The sequence below is a fragment of the Setaria viridis genome, chromosome 6, assembly GCF_005286985.2.
Source record: "Setaria viridis chromosome 6, Setaria_viridis_v4.0, whole genome shotgun sequence".
Taxonomy (NCBI): domain Eukaryota; kingdom Viridiplantae; phylum Streptophyta; class Magnoliopsida; order Poales; family Poaceae; genus Setaria; species Setaria viridis.
The window spans coordinates 3813657-3827640 of record NC_048268.2 but is presented as its reverse complement, the minus strand read 5'-3'; the positions used below and the strand labels follow the sequence as shown (position 1 = coordinate 3827640).

The 13984-nt window shown below is 44.0% G+C and overlaps 1 protein-coding gene across 1 annotated transcript; it reads right to left on the bottom strand.

The window, feature by feature from the left end:
• Positions 1 to 5929: 5929 nt before the first annotated feature.
• Positions 5930 to 13032, bottom strand: LOC117859914 (DNA-directed RNA polymerase D subunit 2b). Its single transcript, XM_034743110.2, has 7 exons — positions 11920 to 13032; positions 11114 to 11320; positions 9455 to 10323; positions 9065 to 9362; positions 7584 to 8528; positions 6967 to 7238; positions 5930 to 6674 (listed from the first exon to the last, which is right to left on the bottom strand). Exons 1-7 carry the CDS (start codon positions 12598 to 12600, stop codon positions 6173 to 6175), a joined length of 3774 nt encoding a protein of 1257 aa, XP_034599001.1. The 5' UTR covers positions 12601 to 13032; the 3' UTR covers positions 5930 to 6172.
• Between the last annotated feature and the right edge of the window lie 952 nt (positions 13033 to 13984).

Sequence of the window (13984 nt, the reverse complement as noted above, 5' to 3'; positions counted from 1 at the left end):
TGGTAAGCTTAGCACGTGGCATTTGTTAGGATTGATTTTTAATACGCACGACCTGGATGCCATCTATGGATAAAGGACTTTCAAATCAATCCATATATTCGAGATAACCGTTAAATTTCACGCTCTATGAATACGGGATTTAATCTCGTTAACCGAACAAGTCCTAACGAAGAACTGGAACAAAACCTAAGAGGACAAGCATCAATTCCACGCCTGAGGCACCTTCTTGGCTCTAATTTTACACCCAACTAGAACTGATCACCAACTACGAACAAGCATCCTCGTAAACACTGCAGCAACCTACCATCTCTTTCCGATCATAACACTGCAACCTATGGAAGAACACTAGAACAGTCAATAACAACACACGGGGCAACGGATCAGCCCATTCTCGTTGCAGTCGGGGCACTGCCGGAAGAAGCCGGCGAAGCGGCACCCCTCGTCGTCGACGAAGACCTTGCAGCTGCCGTGGCACGTCCCGCAGGGCACGAACCGCGCCTCGCCGCACGCCGCGCACGCGCCGACGTGCCCGGGCCTGCCCGCCGCCGGCGCGGCGTCGCACCCGGCCAGCGCGCGCGCGAGCTCGCCGGCCTCGTGCAGCGCGCGCACGTCCTCGGCGCCGCCCAGGTCGTGGACCCCGCCGATGAACACGCGCGGGAGCGCGGCGCCCTCGCCGCCGCCGGCGAGGAGGAGGCCGCGCAGCTCGGACTTGAAGGCGGCGTGCATGGACACGTCGCGCTCGTCCAGGCGCACGCGGTAGCAGCGCAGGATGGCGCGCACGGCGCGGCAGTCCTCGAACGTCCGGCGGACGCTGCGGAGGCTGGTGAAGTAGAGCACCACGGGCTTCCCCGCGCGCAGCGGCGGACGGAGCCTTGGCACCGTCAAGTCGTCGCCGTCGCCGAAGAAGCCGGGGGCTTCGTCTGCGGCCGCGGTCGCCGCCTTCTTCTTCTCCATCTTTTCATGGAACTCGTCCACGCGTGCGCGGACAAAGCCGGTGACCTCAGGTATGTCGCGGGCGGGCGGCGTTCCCATGTCGACGTCGCAGGTCTCCTCCGTCGTCTCCTGCGGCGGCGGTGCTGGATTCTCCTGCTCGGGGTAGAGAAGCGCCGGGTGCGAGGGCGACGGCACCACCACCGGCTGCCCGAAGCCAGGCAAGATAGCCGGGTCAAGGTCAAGCGCCGGCGGCAGAGACGGCGCAGGCTCTGCGCTCCATTGCGCCGTCCACGACGACGTCACCGACGCGGCGTCCTCCACGCTGACCATGACCGCCGCCGGCGTGCTGGCCGCGTCGTCCCGCTGGTCCTCCTCCGCCGCCGCCGCACCCTCGCCGGGAAGCGCCTCCTCAGCCGCGGCCGGGTCACTGGCGCCCTTCGCCGCCTCCTCGGACGGCAGCGGGGCGTAGGCACGCACGCCGTCGTGCCCGCCGCGGCACATGCCGACGGCGGTCAGCGCCAAGGCGGCGCGGCTCGTCAGGGAGCGCGAGCGCAGGCCCTGCTGCCGCTCCGCCGGCGCCGCCGTCGGCGACACCACGCCGCCGCGCGCCTCCCTCGAGCTGGAGCACCCCATGGCCGGACGCGAAGCCGACGCACGCGCGCACGCACGTGGTTGGCTCCTCGCCTCGGCACCCAAACCAAACCAACACGTGCACGGGTGAGTTTGTGAAGGAAATGGGTGAGTAAATATAGGAGGTGATGATGATGAACTGGTGAAGGATGGTATGCATGAGATGAATTATGATGAGAATTTGCATGTGTAGAGCTGTTGCTTAATTAGGAGGATGCATTTAATTTTACACTTTTTTGCAGCATAGGAAAACTTGGTAGAAATTTTGTTAGCTCGTTTTGAATGGGAGAAAATGAAAAACACTCCCAAAAGTTTGATCATTTCTTGTGTTTTTAGGAAGAAAAAACATGAAACTGACCTAGCAATTCGAAAGGCGACGATACAACTAACTCATGATAATGACTACATGTTTCATTTACCCTTTTTTGTGAAGGTTTAAAGTGGGAAAAAGTTGTACATGATCTATCAACGAGTTATGAATATGGGACTTGAATTTTACTGGACATGTAGGTCTTCGGACCATATGCTAGTCGGACAAGAGCACATTTAAATTTGAAGCACGTATCCGTAACATCGCCTTAAATACTCAACGCGCGTCCACCCCAATACAAAGACCTTAGACGTCACTTGTGACCACAATTTCAAAAACCAACCACCCCTCCAGATCAAGATAGTCATACATTATTTTGACTCCCCTAAAGTTAAAAAAAGTCAATTCTAAGACTCATAAATGACAAGGAAACAAGCTTTCAGTTCATATTCATGATTTGGAGACGATGTTCATAAAGCTTCAAATTGAGATCTATGTTAGTTGAATCCTAGCAAGTTTTCAGATTTAGTACCTTCAACCCAAAGATTAAAAGCAACTGATTCGTAAACAAAAGCTTCAAATCAGGAAACTCCCTTTCAAAAGAATCATACCATAGTTCCATCATACCTATTTGATGCAAGATCCGACAAATCATAGGCACGAAAATCAATCATGCATAATAGGCGTCCACAAGAATGAAAGTTACTAAAGTCTAGACTCTAAAGGCTAATATTTCCCATATACAAATACATATTATTTGGGTAGAGAGGGAATACAGAAGTAAATTCATCTTTAAGGATGAATAATACGGGACGGATTGTGATAAGGATTTGAACCTAATATTCACCTATATACTTAATTAAGTTGTACATTTCTTTAGAGGAAATGTATAGGGCTGTTCGTTTAGGAGGATGCGTTTAATTTGTATTGATTTTGACAACTAAGAATCGGATAATTTATTATAATGCCTTAGCTAATTTTGAATTGGAGAAATGGAAAATGAAGAGGTTTTATTAACCAAGGTTTAATATATTTATTAATATTTAAACACTGCCAATTTTAGGGATGTTATGTATAGTAGGTCTTCGGTGGAGCAATTCTACAACTCATCTAGAAACCAAAAAGGCAACTATACCATTTAGGAAATGATTATGTAATCACTTTACTCAAGGTGTATAAAAGTCCTACAAGATGTACTTTATTAACGTGTTGAGAACCCATGACTCAAGTCTTACAATGGGGAAATGACAATGTATTTACTTTACCATTTTACAAGGGTGCATAGAGAAAAGAAAAGTAGTCCAAGGTTACGAATTTGAGACTCACTCAAGTCTAGCTGACATCATGTACGTCCTTGGACCATATGTTAGTCCAACAAGAGAGCACTAAATCCTCAATGAGTGCCCACTGCAAACTATAAACATGGATATCACTTATGAGTCAAAGAAAAAAAATCAAAACAACTCATATTCGTGCTATATAGCAAAAGATCCATTTAGAGCTAATTTTTAACACACTTCTAATTTACATCCATGATAATGATACCTTAGTTGAAATCCAAACAAACTTTCAAATTCAGGACATTCAACCTGATTTTTAGATTCAATTGATTCATATACAAAGCTTCAAATTAGGAAAGCTGTTGATTCATATGCAAATGTATCATACTTTAGATCCACCATATCTATTAGGTGTAAGACCCAACAAAGCATATCCCCTTGTAATCGGATATTTATAAGAGGTATCACAAGAAAGGAAATTGAGTTACAAAGTCTAAAGGCCAAAAAATTCCCATATATCATTACATATTATTTGGGAGGAGACAGGAGTATAAGTGGAAATTCATTGAGATTCTTGAATGGTTTTAGAAAACTTGGCCTTTTGAAAAAGCATATGAGGTACTATAGGATGAAGCCATGTAAAATATTTAGGTCTTCAATCTTGTATCCATCACTAAATTCTACAACTTATGAGTAGAAGTTTAGTGATGTTCTAGAATGTATGCAGTTATATTTAACAATATATATATATATATATATATTATTCATGAATATTTAGGTTGAATATTCATGAATGTTTTTCCTTTCTACTTGTTACAGTAATTAGTATATTTGTCTAGTTAACTGTCATGTTTGTTTTCCTTGCATGAGCATTTAGAGACTGACTGTGATCACTTGTGGTATTATTATTTCAGGGGCAACTTGCTTAGTGATGCAGCATCAGTAGCTTATGCTCAGGTGTTTGCTCTTCACCATGGATGGGCTATAAAGCCCATCAAAAGAAGAAAGCGTAGCTTTTCAATGTGTAAGTTAAAGCTAAAATTTTTATCATAATTATCGGCCAGGGTCACATCTAGTGCAATCACTGAAGAGCAATTTGCTTATTTAATAATAGTAGTATATATTTATTACTGTTCTATCGTCATAGTTTTCCATACTCCTTCTGATGTCCTGTTGTCAAATTGAACCAGCAACTTGTTGCAAGAACTGTCTTCTTGCAGGAACTGTCTTTTTTGTTTGGTTTGTTTATTTTTTCTGCTCTGATTGTGACCATATTCTGATCATCGATATGGTAGTTAGACTGTTCCGTCTTTATTTAGACATTTATATTATGATTATTATCATGCATACTCCTTTGTTTGAACTTGTGTTGATCTGGCCGTGCACTTTCTTTATTCAGAATTCAGTGTTTTTACCATTCTAATGCATGCTTCTCTTTGTGAATTTCAGCTTCTTTTTCTGCTGTTTCTGGAACCAAAGTGCTAGCGGGTGTTGTTTCTGGAACCAAAGATGAAGCATGAATGTAATTTGATAATTTGCTATTTCTATTACCATGAATGTAAATCTGAGATTGTATCTAATTTGAAGCTGTAATTCTTGTGATTTGAAGCTGTAATTCTGGTAAAATGGTTGATAAATTTTGAATGTCTTCTGAGCTATATTGGTCAATGGGCTGGAAAATTGGCCTGGAATTGGCTCATCTTAGTGGCTCAGTTCTAAAATGGCCGCGAATGAAACATCATTGTCCACATCAGCACCCACGTCATTGTCCACGTCATTGGCACCTGCCACATCATCAGCCATGTCATTGCCCACGTCATCGTTACCAGCCACGTCATTAGCTATGTCAGCAGCCATATCATCATCATTATCCATGTCACTAGCCATGTCAGTCGCTATGTCCATGTCACTTATGGGTGAATCAACCATCTATGACATTTATTTTCGTCATTAACATTGGGCTTGGGTTGGGCTACGTGGGCCTAAAGGCGTTTTATGATGGTTAACAAACGTCATAGATTGTGACGCTCAATACATGACGTTATCTAAAACCGTCACAGACAATGCTTTATGACGGTTTTTCAGTGATATGTGACAAATTTGTTCCGTCACAGATTAAATAGTTTCTTGTAGTGAATGCAAATGTTAAACAAATATAATCTATAAAAAATACTTTCATATATTGACAAAATTTTTATACATTTTGTAAACATAGGTGAAATAGTGTTCAAAGTTAATATTTTAGTCCAAAATAATACCAAAAGAGGCAAACCATTGCTTGTTTGTGACTAGAATACTGGATATTATTGATAAAAGTAGATTTGCCAATAAGAAGCATCTTCATGTAATAGTGCAAAATTATGGTTCTTATAGATATTTTGCAAGATGTCAAACACAGGCATTCACATAGTCGCTTGCATGTTACTCCTATTTTTCAATGAAAACTCAAAGCTATATTAACAAGCCTACACCTCTTTTGGCAAATTGTCGAAGTTAGGAGAATGCACAGGTAGTGCCAATTTCACTTATACAAGTATGGCTGTGCCCTTGAGTTACTTCTCGGTTCTCATACATCTAAATTGCGGCAACTTCACATACCACAGGAATCAGCACGTTTTCAGACCGCTATTTTTTTTCTTTTTGGCAATGACACATGCAGTCACCTACTGCTATTGCAACATGGATGTGAAAATCAGATAAATGACGCATGGATCTCATGTGAAGCTTCACAGGCTCCAGGCTGCAAGAACAGAAATTCCTGTAGCACATATCCACATCACAAACAAGGATGCCAAATTCCATTTCACGACAGTTCCTGAATCTGGTCTAAATATCACGAAATCGTAACGCGAATCGCAGGTCTCAACATTTTTTTTTTTGAAGAAAGCGCAGGTCTCAACATTAGCCATCCACATACGATCCAACTTCAATCGACTTTAGAATCAACAATATCCTAGGCAACGAAGCTTACATATGCAGTTTTACAGTTTCAAGAGATATGATACTGATCAATGGCGTTCTAGCGGACCTCGGTCTCAAACTTGAGGCAGATTCCCATGCTGAAGAGCTCCTGGTACAGCAGCTTGGCTCCATAAGGCACATTGATTCGGACGATGCGCTCTGCGGACCGGCAGAAGAGGCAGTAGGGGCCGTGCACCTTCTTGCCACAGTCGTCGGGGCGCATGATAACGTTGGCCACGCGCTCGCAGGCCTGGCAGATGTGCATCTGTGAGAAGTCGCTTAGCATGAACAGGCGCTCGTGGAGGCTGGCAGCAGCACCGTGGCCAAGGAGGCAGTCTCGCTCCATCTCCCCAAACTTGACGCCACCGAACCGCTTCTTGTCCTCCACCGGCTGCCGCGTGAGCGGGTGCACAGGTCCTGTGTTGCGGAACTTCACCTTGTCCTCGGACATGTGGATGAGCCTCTGGTAGAACGTCGGCCCGATGAAGACCAGTGATTTCATCCGCTCACCGGTCTGCCCGTTCAGGACGCTCTCTCCACCCCACATTGAAAAACCGGCCCTGAAATACAGCAAGATAAACATGAACAAAACTCAAGAAGAGTGTTCAAATGGCTAACAGTAACAAGCCTCATGTCTGCATTTCTTCTGTCGCGTTCCCTCGATGAATATATCACGGGAATGCATTGCTTGTTCTTATAGTTTGTTGTGAGGGAAAAATAAGGACTTGCAATTATGGTGACACTGAAAATGTCACGCTGCGCAATCAGCTACTAGTATGCTGTCAATTTTCACATGTGCAAGAGCGCAAAACGTGAATTTAAGAAAAGAATCGTGTCTGAAATAAAGCTTACTTGTGTAACTGTTCAGTGATCACGTCCACGGATGGAGTGGTGAACGGTGTCGCATATCTCACCTTCCCACCCAGGGCAATCCCCTTCCCCAAAGCAGCTTCAAGCAACTGGCCAGGAGTTTGACGAGTTGGAAAGCCATGTGGGTTTATGACGATGTCCGGAACTATCCCTTGGCAAGTAAATGGGAAGTTCTCCTGAGAGTCCAATAGGCCAACCACTCCTTTCTGCCCATGCATGCTGGCAAACTTGTCTCCGACGCATGGTGAACGAGACTACAAAAATTATCAGATAAATCACTAGACATGTGGGCATTAAATACAAAGTTTTGTAGCGTAATAGCATAAGCATTATTAAATGGTGCAAAAGAAAAAAGAAATGCTTTATGTAGTATCGACAGCTGAGGTGATATCAGAGCACTAAATAATCCAGACAAAAAAATGTAGACCACCTATAATAAAGATTTTTTCTGAAATTATTGTTTAGATAAGGCAAGCCAGCCAGGTAGCAGAGAATTTCATGCTCTACTGTACTGTAAGTGTAAGGTGAATGCCACTGCATGCAAACAAGGGCCACAAGAAACAATGCAGAATACTTTTGCAAAGATTTATATTACTCACCTGTCTTAGAGTAACAGTTGCAAAGTTCATCCCATCATCATTTGCTGAGAGAAGTACCTTCTCTACCATCCCTTTCTCAGTATGCATCAGTTTAAGACTATGATCTTCACCAGATTCTGTGACCTTCCCAATGACAATGTCACCACTTTGAAGACTTGCTCCAACATATGGTAAACCCTCATTGTCCAGACTGTCAACCTTCCCCCTCTTGCTTTGCACTTTACCAAAACTGATCTTTTCCTTGTGTTTGAGTCGTCTGGTGATCTCTTTGTTTTCGACATGGGCTTTATAGCTCTTGAAATGTAGTGTACGAAACATGCCACGCTCTAGAGAGGCCCTATTCAAAACCAGAGAATCTTCTTGGTTAAATCCCTGATGAACGTTGACGGAGACTATTGCGTTTTGACCATTGAAATATTCTGGTGTAGTAAAGTCACCTTTTCGTCCAAAGCTGTAGTCTGGCTTTCCAAGACAGTCTGCCACCACAGTTTTAAACAAAGGTCTCTGTGGATAGAAGATTTGTGAGAGGGTATCAAATCTAGAGCGTGAGTTTGTAGGCAAGTAGCCAATAGCCTGCTGCGATAATTTTTCTGCTTGCATCAGAACCCTCCTAGCATTATCATGGTTGGCAAAGGGAATGAGACTGCAACTCAACCCCAGCAAGAAAGAAGGATCAAGTTCACAATGAGTATAGTCAGAAGGCCCCTCTTCTTTCTCCCTTGTGAATAGATGCCTAATTCCAGGAGCACATCGGATATCCTCCTCTTCTTCAACACCAATCAGCTCAATTATATTTTGATGCATAAGTTCCTGAAATGAGTACAATCCAGCTTTGGGTCTTGTGATTCTTCTTAGATTTTCAACTACAAGAAGTGGTCTTAGAATTCTCCCGGGATCAGAAAATACACGAATTTCTTTGTGGTGCCTATCCCTTTTGATTTCAACCTAATCAAAGTAAAAAAAAAAAGAAAATAGAAAAAAGAACCATATTAGTATCATCTTGTTGCAACATATGTACTTTTAAGTATTCCACTCAAGTAGAAATAGTACATGTAACAAAACAACCATATGCCAAATGCATAATAAGGAAATAAAGCAAGAGAAGTTCATAATTTCATTAGCATGAAATTTCAGAAGTACCAGGTAAAGGAAAACTAACAAGCAAGAGAAGACTGGAATAGTACCAATGACTCATCACGAGATAGTTAAAATACATACAATTTCAAAGGTTAGCTGTTAATATTCTTCGCAAATTTTAAGTCAGCAGAGATGATGAAGGAGCACAACTATACCGAAGAAATAATTTTCAGTATTCAAGGACTTATTAAGCGGCAAAACCTATCATGGCAGGACTTGTGAGCCATGACAACACAAGGTTTCAGAGAAAGTTTTCAAACATCATGAATGGAAGCAAAACATGATCCGGTATCTGAAAACTGAGATATTGAGAATCAGTTTAGAAGATCTGGAAACTAAGCAACCTGTGGCTCAATTAGTTTGCTACGCCTCAAGCTTCTTAAACGTGAAACCAAATCGCCTGGGTCTGCACACACTCCAAGCAGGTTCCCATTCAAGAAAATCCTGTCTTTCCCAGAAATATCTTGTAGAGGAATTTTATCATCCAGTTTCTTCATTCCACAAGAAACAAATGTATCAATGCACAGTTGTTTCTTCACTGCAGAGCTAACCATAGCAGTAACAGCAAGGTTTTTCACGAATCCACATTTTTCACCATCAGGGGTGGACAAAAAACACAATTTTCCCCAGTAGGATGGATTCCTGCAAAAGGAAAGTCAGTTTGCACGGGGATATTAGGAAAGGTAGAGAGAAGGTATGCATCGAATATTGTAGGAAGGACACAGGAAACTTACGGATATCTCGCATCTCCAGTTGTTCCAGAATATGCAAACCACTGTCGAGTCTTCCTCAAGTCAGACATCATTTGAAGTGGATTTGCTCTCCGAAGGGTTGCTACAACCCCTGAACACCTTTCTGATTTATAAGGATGCCGCCAGGAACCAGTGGAGAAAGCCCGGTTCAAACCATTGGTAACAATTGATGCATCCACATAACGCCTAAGATCTTGTAAGTTCCCATCAGAGCTCAAATCTCTCTGCATGAGCTTAACCATGCGTCTTTGTATAGAATTAATATGCAACCAGATTTCTCTCCGAAGCAACTGGCAGGCAAGATCTAGCCTCTTGTTACGGAAATCATCCTTATTATCACATTTTCGATTGCCAGAGTAAGCCATTAGCAGGCATTTGACCATGTAGCCCAAGAAAATTGCCTTGCTCCTAGTCCCTTTGACATCAGGAAACATATACTTGGAAACATATTCATCAAAGGATTCTTCTGGTGGAAACTTTGTTTTTCTGATCAGCTTATCAACATACTGACGAGCTCTACCGGGAGCGCGAAAGCCTTCACATTCTTCATGAGATTCTTTCACAGTTGATGATATTATGTTGAGCAAAGAAGCATCACAGTCCTGTATATCAATCATATCAAAAGCTTCCTTATCTGATGACACACCTAGTGCAAAAAACACTACCCAGATTGGCATAACCGCACCCAGAAAGGAAATGTTGATGACTTTGCGGTTTTCATTCCTTTTAGACTGAACAAGTTTTACATGGATCTTTTCTCGTTTGATTACACTCAGGTAACTTGCATCCAAGCTGGGTCGATCTGAGATCCAAATCCTGGATAAACATCTCTGCTCTTCAGCAATGAATACCTACAGAATTGGAAGAAATCAAACATAATGAGGTATCAAACATTTTTAATAATTAAAATCACATAGGTAACAACTTTCTAATCTTCAATGCTAATGTCAGTTTCACAATTTCTTGTCAAGTATAATTTCCACGCATAACTATGGTTCATTGATCTACTAGGCTACAACATAAATATTTCAGTTGAACTTCGCGCTATGCTTACAGTATGTATCAACACTTACCAGGAATTCACAAGTTCCATTTAAGTTAAACTGAATTTTTCACGAAACATATGTATGGAATGGGACAGTCTCCACTCATCTATCCCTTCCAGCCTACCTTCCCTTAAGTATTGGGAAAGGTAAGCAAATATACTTAACTTCCCTCTTGGTTAGGTTCACTCAAGCCTATGGTGCGGACTAGATAGAAGTGAGCTGCAGTTACCTTTTGTGAAAATCGCAACAGCCAGGTCTCAAATGCAAGGCCTTTGGCTCTGGCATCATATTAAGTTTCATGCACTAACAAGTTCACGAAAGGCCGAAGCTTAAACTATTCAGGAAAGGTGATCAATGTACTATACATTTAGTGCAATTGCATAGCAACACCATAAAGAGTAGTCGCTCATATTATATGAGTGATAAACTTTTTATGTTCTTCACTCCTTCTAAATATATTTTATATTGCACGTCTCACCTGACATATATTATATTCAAAGTGCCATTGAAATCCATAAGAATGCATAATGTAACGATCTTTGTGAATGCATTTTCTGAGAACTCAACGAACAGAACGGATCATGTGAGGCAGTACCTTTTCCGTCCCTTTGATCAAAAAGTAGCCACCAGAATCAAACTGACACTCACTTTCCTGAAGTTTATGCAGCCAGCACAAATTTGACTTCACCATGACGGGTAACATTCCAATGCTGACCTGTTTAGTTTCTTTCATTATATCTCTTCTAGAAACATGCATAGCATTACCAGTTTTGGCTTTATCAATTTTGTCGACTGTATAAACCTGATAAAGACAAAACACTAACTGATCAGGTGGTAAAATATCAGCTAAAATCTTATTGATACAAATATCAAGGTTATAACTTGAATACATATGAGAGTAATTTTAAATCACATATGCTGCTCAGGACACAAAGAGAGGAAACTAAGTGGTTTTGTTTCCTTAAGTTCAACATGGCCATACTACAAATAGAATGCCAAGATATAGTGCAGTAGCAACACCCAATGCAGAGTCTATATAAGTTTTGCAGGCAAGGTAATGGGGAAATCATAATTGACATTGTTATGGCTGTTGTGCCATTAAAAGCAAAGTTAAACATGAGCTCCAGAAGGAGCTTAGCCTTGCTAACTTCCATGCCATTTGTGAAATTAAAAAAAATGCAATTCCAGAATTGCTGAAATCATTACACTAACATCCATACTAGTGATGAAAATAAGATAGCTATTTGGAATGGCTGGAATGATTTTTTTGAACTTTCTATGACATAATATTTCATTTCCATTTCTTTATAGTGAAGTTCTTTCCAACCAAGTACAATGTACTTCACCCCTACTTTGTTACTTGATATGTAACATGAACAGGGGAACTAGGAGCATCCTGACCTGAACAGTTATTTCTACATTCATCCTGGATGAATATGTCATCTTCTGGAGGAGAGCATGTCTAGGCTTCAACTTGAGATCTTGCACTTCAAGATCACTGTTTTCAACCCTGAACACTGGCTCCTCAAGTTTAACTTTACCAAATTTGATAGTTGCATGTTTCCAAGCACCATCTTTATTTGAAGGTTTATTTGAAGGGTCATAATCAGGCTCTACAGTAACTTCCCCAAAAGAATCAAGGAGATCCTGGAGCCCATGAGAGACAAAATCGTTATACGAATTTATCTGGTGGCTAACCAGTCCAGTCTCACTGAAGAATGATCTTGACGCTTCATTGCAAAATTTCTCCAGGCTTGCAACATTGAAGTCAACTGGGACTAACGTGCTTAGGTCTAGAGAAGACTGCCTTTCATCTTCCACAGGTGGTATTCCTGTTATATCGACATCCATAGCAGCAGACTGCTTTTCTTTCCCTTGATCTTGCACAGATGGCAGTCCTTCCAAATCTACATCCATGGCAAACTGATCCACATCAGCATCGACAGAAGGCTGCCGGTCCCCTTTTGTGCTGTCCTTTCTGGGGGAGTCACCTTCTCCATCGCCATCCAAATTCAGGAAATCCATCATGTCAATATCTGCGACATCAGGTGATTGATCACCATCCGCTTGCAGTTTCCCCATCGCCAAACAACAGGCAGCCGCCACTCACTGTCAACAAAACCCCGGCCTTTACAATGGAAAGGGAAACAGAGTAGTCAGCAAAGTCATAACAGAAATGTGTAATCATAAAATCAGAAGATCAGAAAGCAGAGCATGTTCATCCACATGGCATTCTGCCACAAGCAACAAAATCACAAACAATATTTGAGGCAGACGCAATCCTGCAACAGAACGACCTTCAACAGTTTCTGAGTCAGAGGATAATTTAGTATGAGATGTGCACCCAGGCCTCCACTAGGCATTCAGCAAGAAGCACCCAAATCAGAAATCACATATATTTCTCAGACAACCACGTGCGCAAAAACACAACCTTTAAAGAATCGAAAATGCAATGATATATCGGGCATCCATTTCACAGAATTCCATCGAAACGGAGCACCTTTCTGGCACAGCAATCGAGCAAAAGAATCAACAATTTATTACAACAGTCCCCCACCCCCCCCACCCCCCCGGCAGTCTTTTTCTTATCGCGATTCGTGCAGGCAGGTCCACCACACATCACACAACCCTGCATCACCGTGGGAACCAGAAATAGAAATCCAAACGGGGGATCCCCACCCAAACGAGGCCCCCCAAAACCCACGTCGCAATCCGCGATCACGGCGCCGCCATCAAAACCCCAAGAATTCGCCGCCGCCCGCACCAGTAGAAGCACGAAACCCAACCCTGGACATCAGACGGGCACAAGCACAAGAGCAGGGGCGGAGTGACCCAGCGTCCCCTTTGAGCCCACGACAAGGCTCGCAAAACCAAGAACCACCACGCGCTGATGGCAGCGGGGGCGCACGGGCTCACAAAGCCCTCGCCGCGAACCAAACAAAGAACCCAAAAAAAGGCGGCCTTTTTTTCCGGGAGAAGCGAGCCCCGCCCGCGCGGAGAGGGCGGGCGAGCGTTCCGGGGCCAGGAGCAGAGGAAGCGCCACAATGCCCCTGCCCTGCGCGAATGGCGGCGGCGCGGAACGAGGCGTGACAACGAAGCGCGGAAATGGGGGGCGGAACGGGCCGGGGCGGAGAGAGGCGCGTACCTTGCGCGCCGGTGATCGCCGTCGGCGAGGCGATGGGGGGGGGGGGGGGGACGGAAACCCTACGGCGCGCCGGCGGGGGCGGGGGCGGGGGCGTGGGCGACGGCGCCGGGGGGTTGGGGTTTTCCTCGTTGCGTTGCGGCCGAGGCGAGACCGAAACGCGCAGGGGGCGTGGGGGTTTCTCTCACTCCGCTGCTTTATTGCACTACAAGTCTACAACAAGTGCAGGGGAGGCATCAGCACAGTGGGCTGTGTGTGGGCGGCAGCTCGGAGGTTCGCGCTGTGGCTGCCGGGTGGCGGCCGTGGCTTGGGTTGGTGGGGGGC

Excerpts from the sequence above, each read along its gene's own strand:
- LOC117859914 (XM_034743110.2), bottom strand. The coding sequence starts at position 12,600 with ATGGGGAAACTGCAAGCGGATGGTGATCAATCACCTGATGTCGCAGAT. Across the intron at positions 10,324-11,113 it reads TGATCAAAGGGACGGAAAAG|GTATTCATTGCTGAAGAGCA; the intron begins GTACTGCCTCAC and ends CCAATTCTGTAG. Across the intron at positions 7,239-7,583 it reads CAACTGTTACTCTAAGACAG|TCTCGTTCACCATGCGTCGG; the intron begins GTGAGTAATATA and ends TAATTTTTGTAG.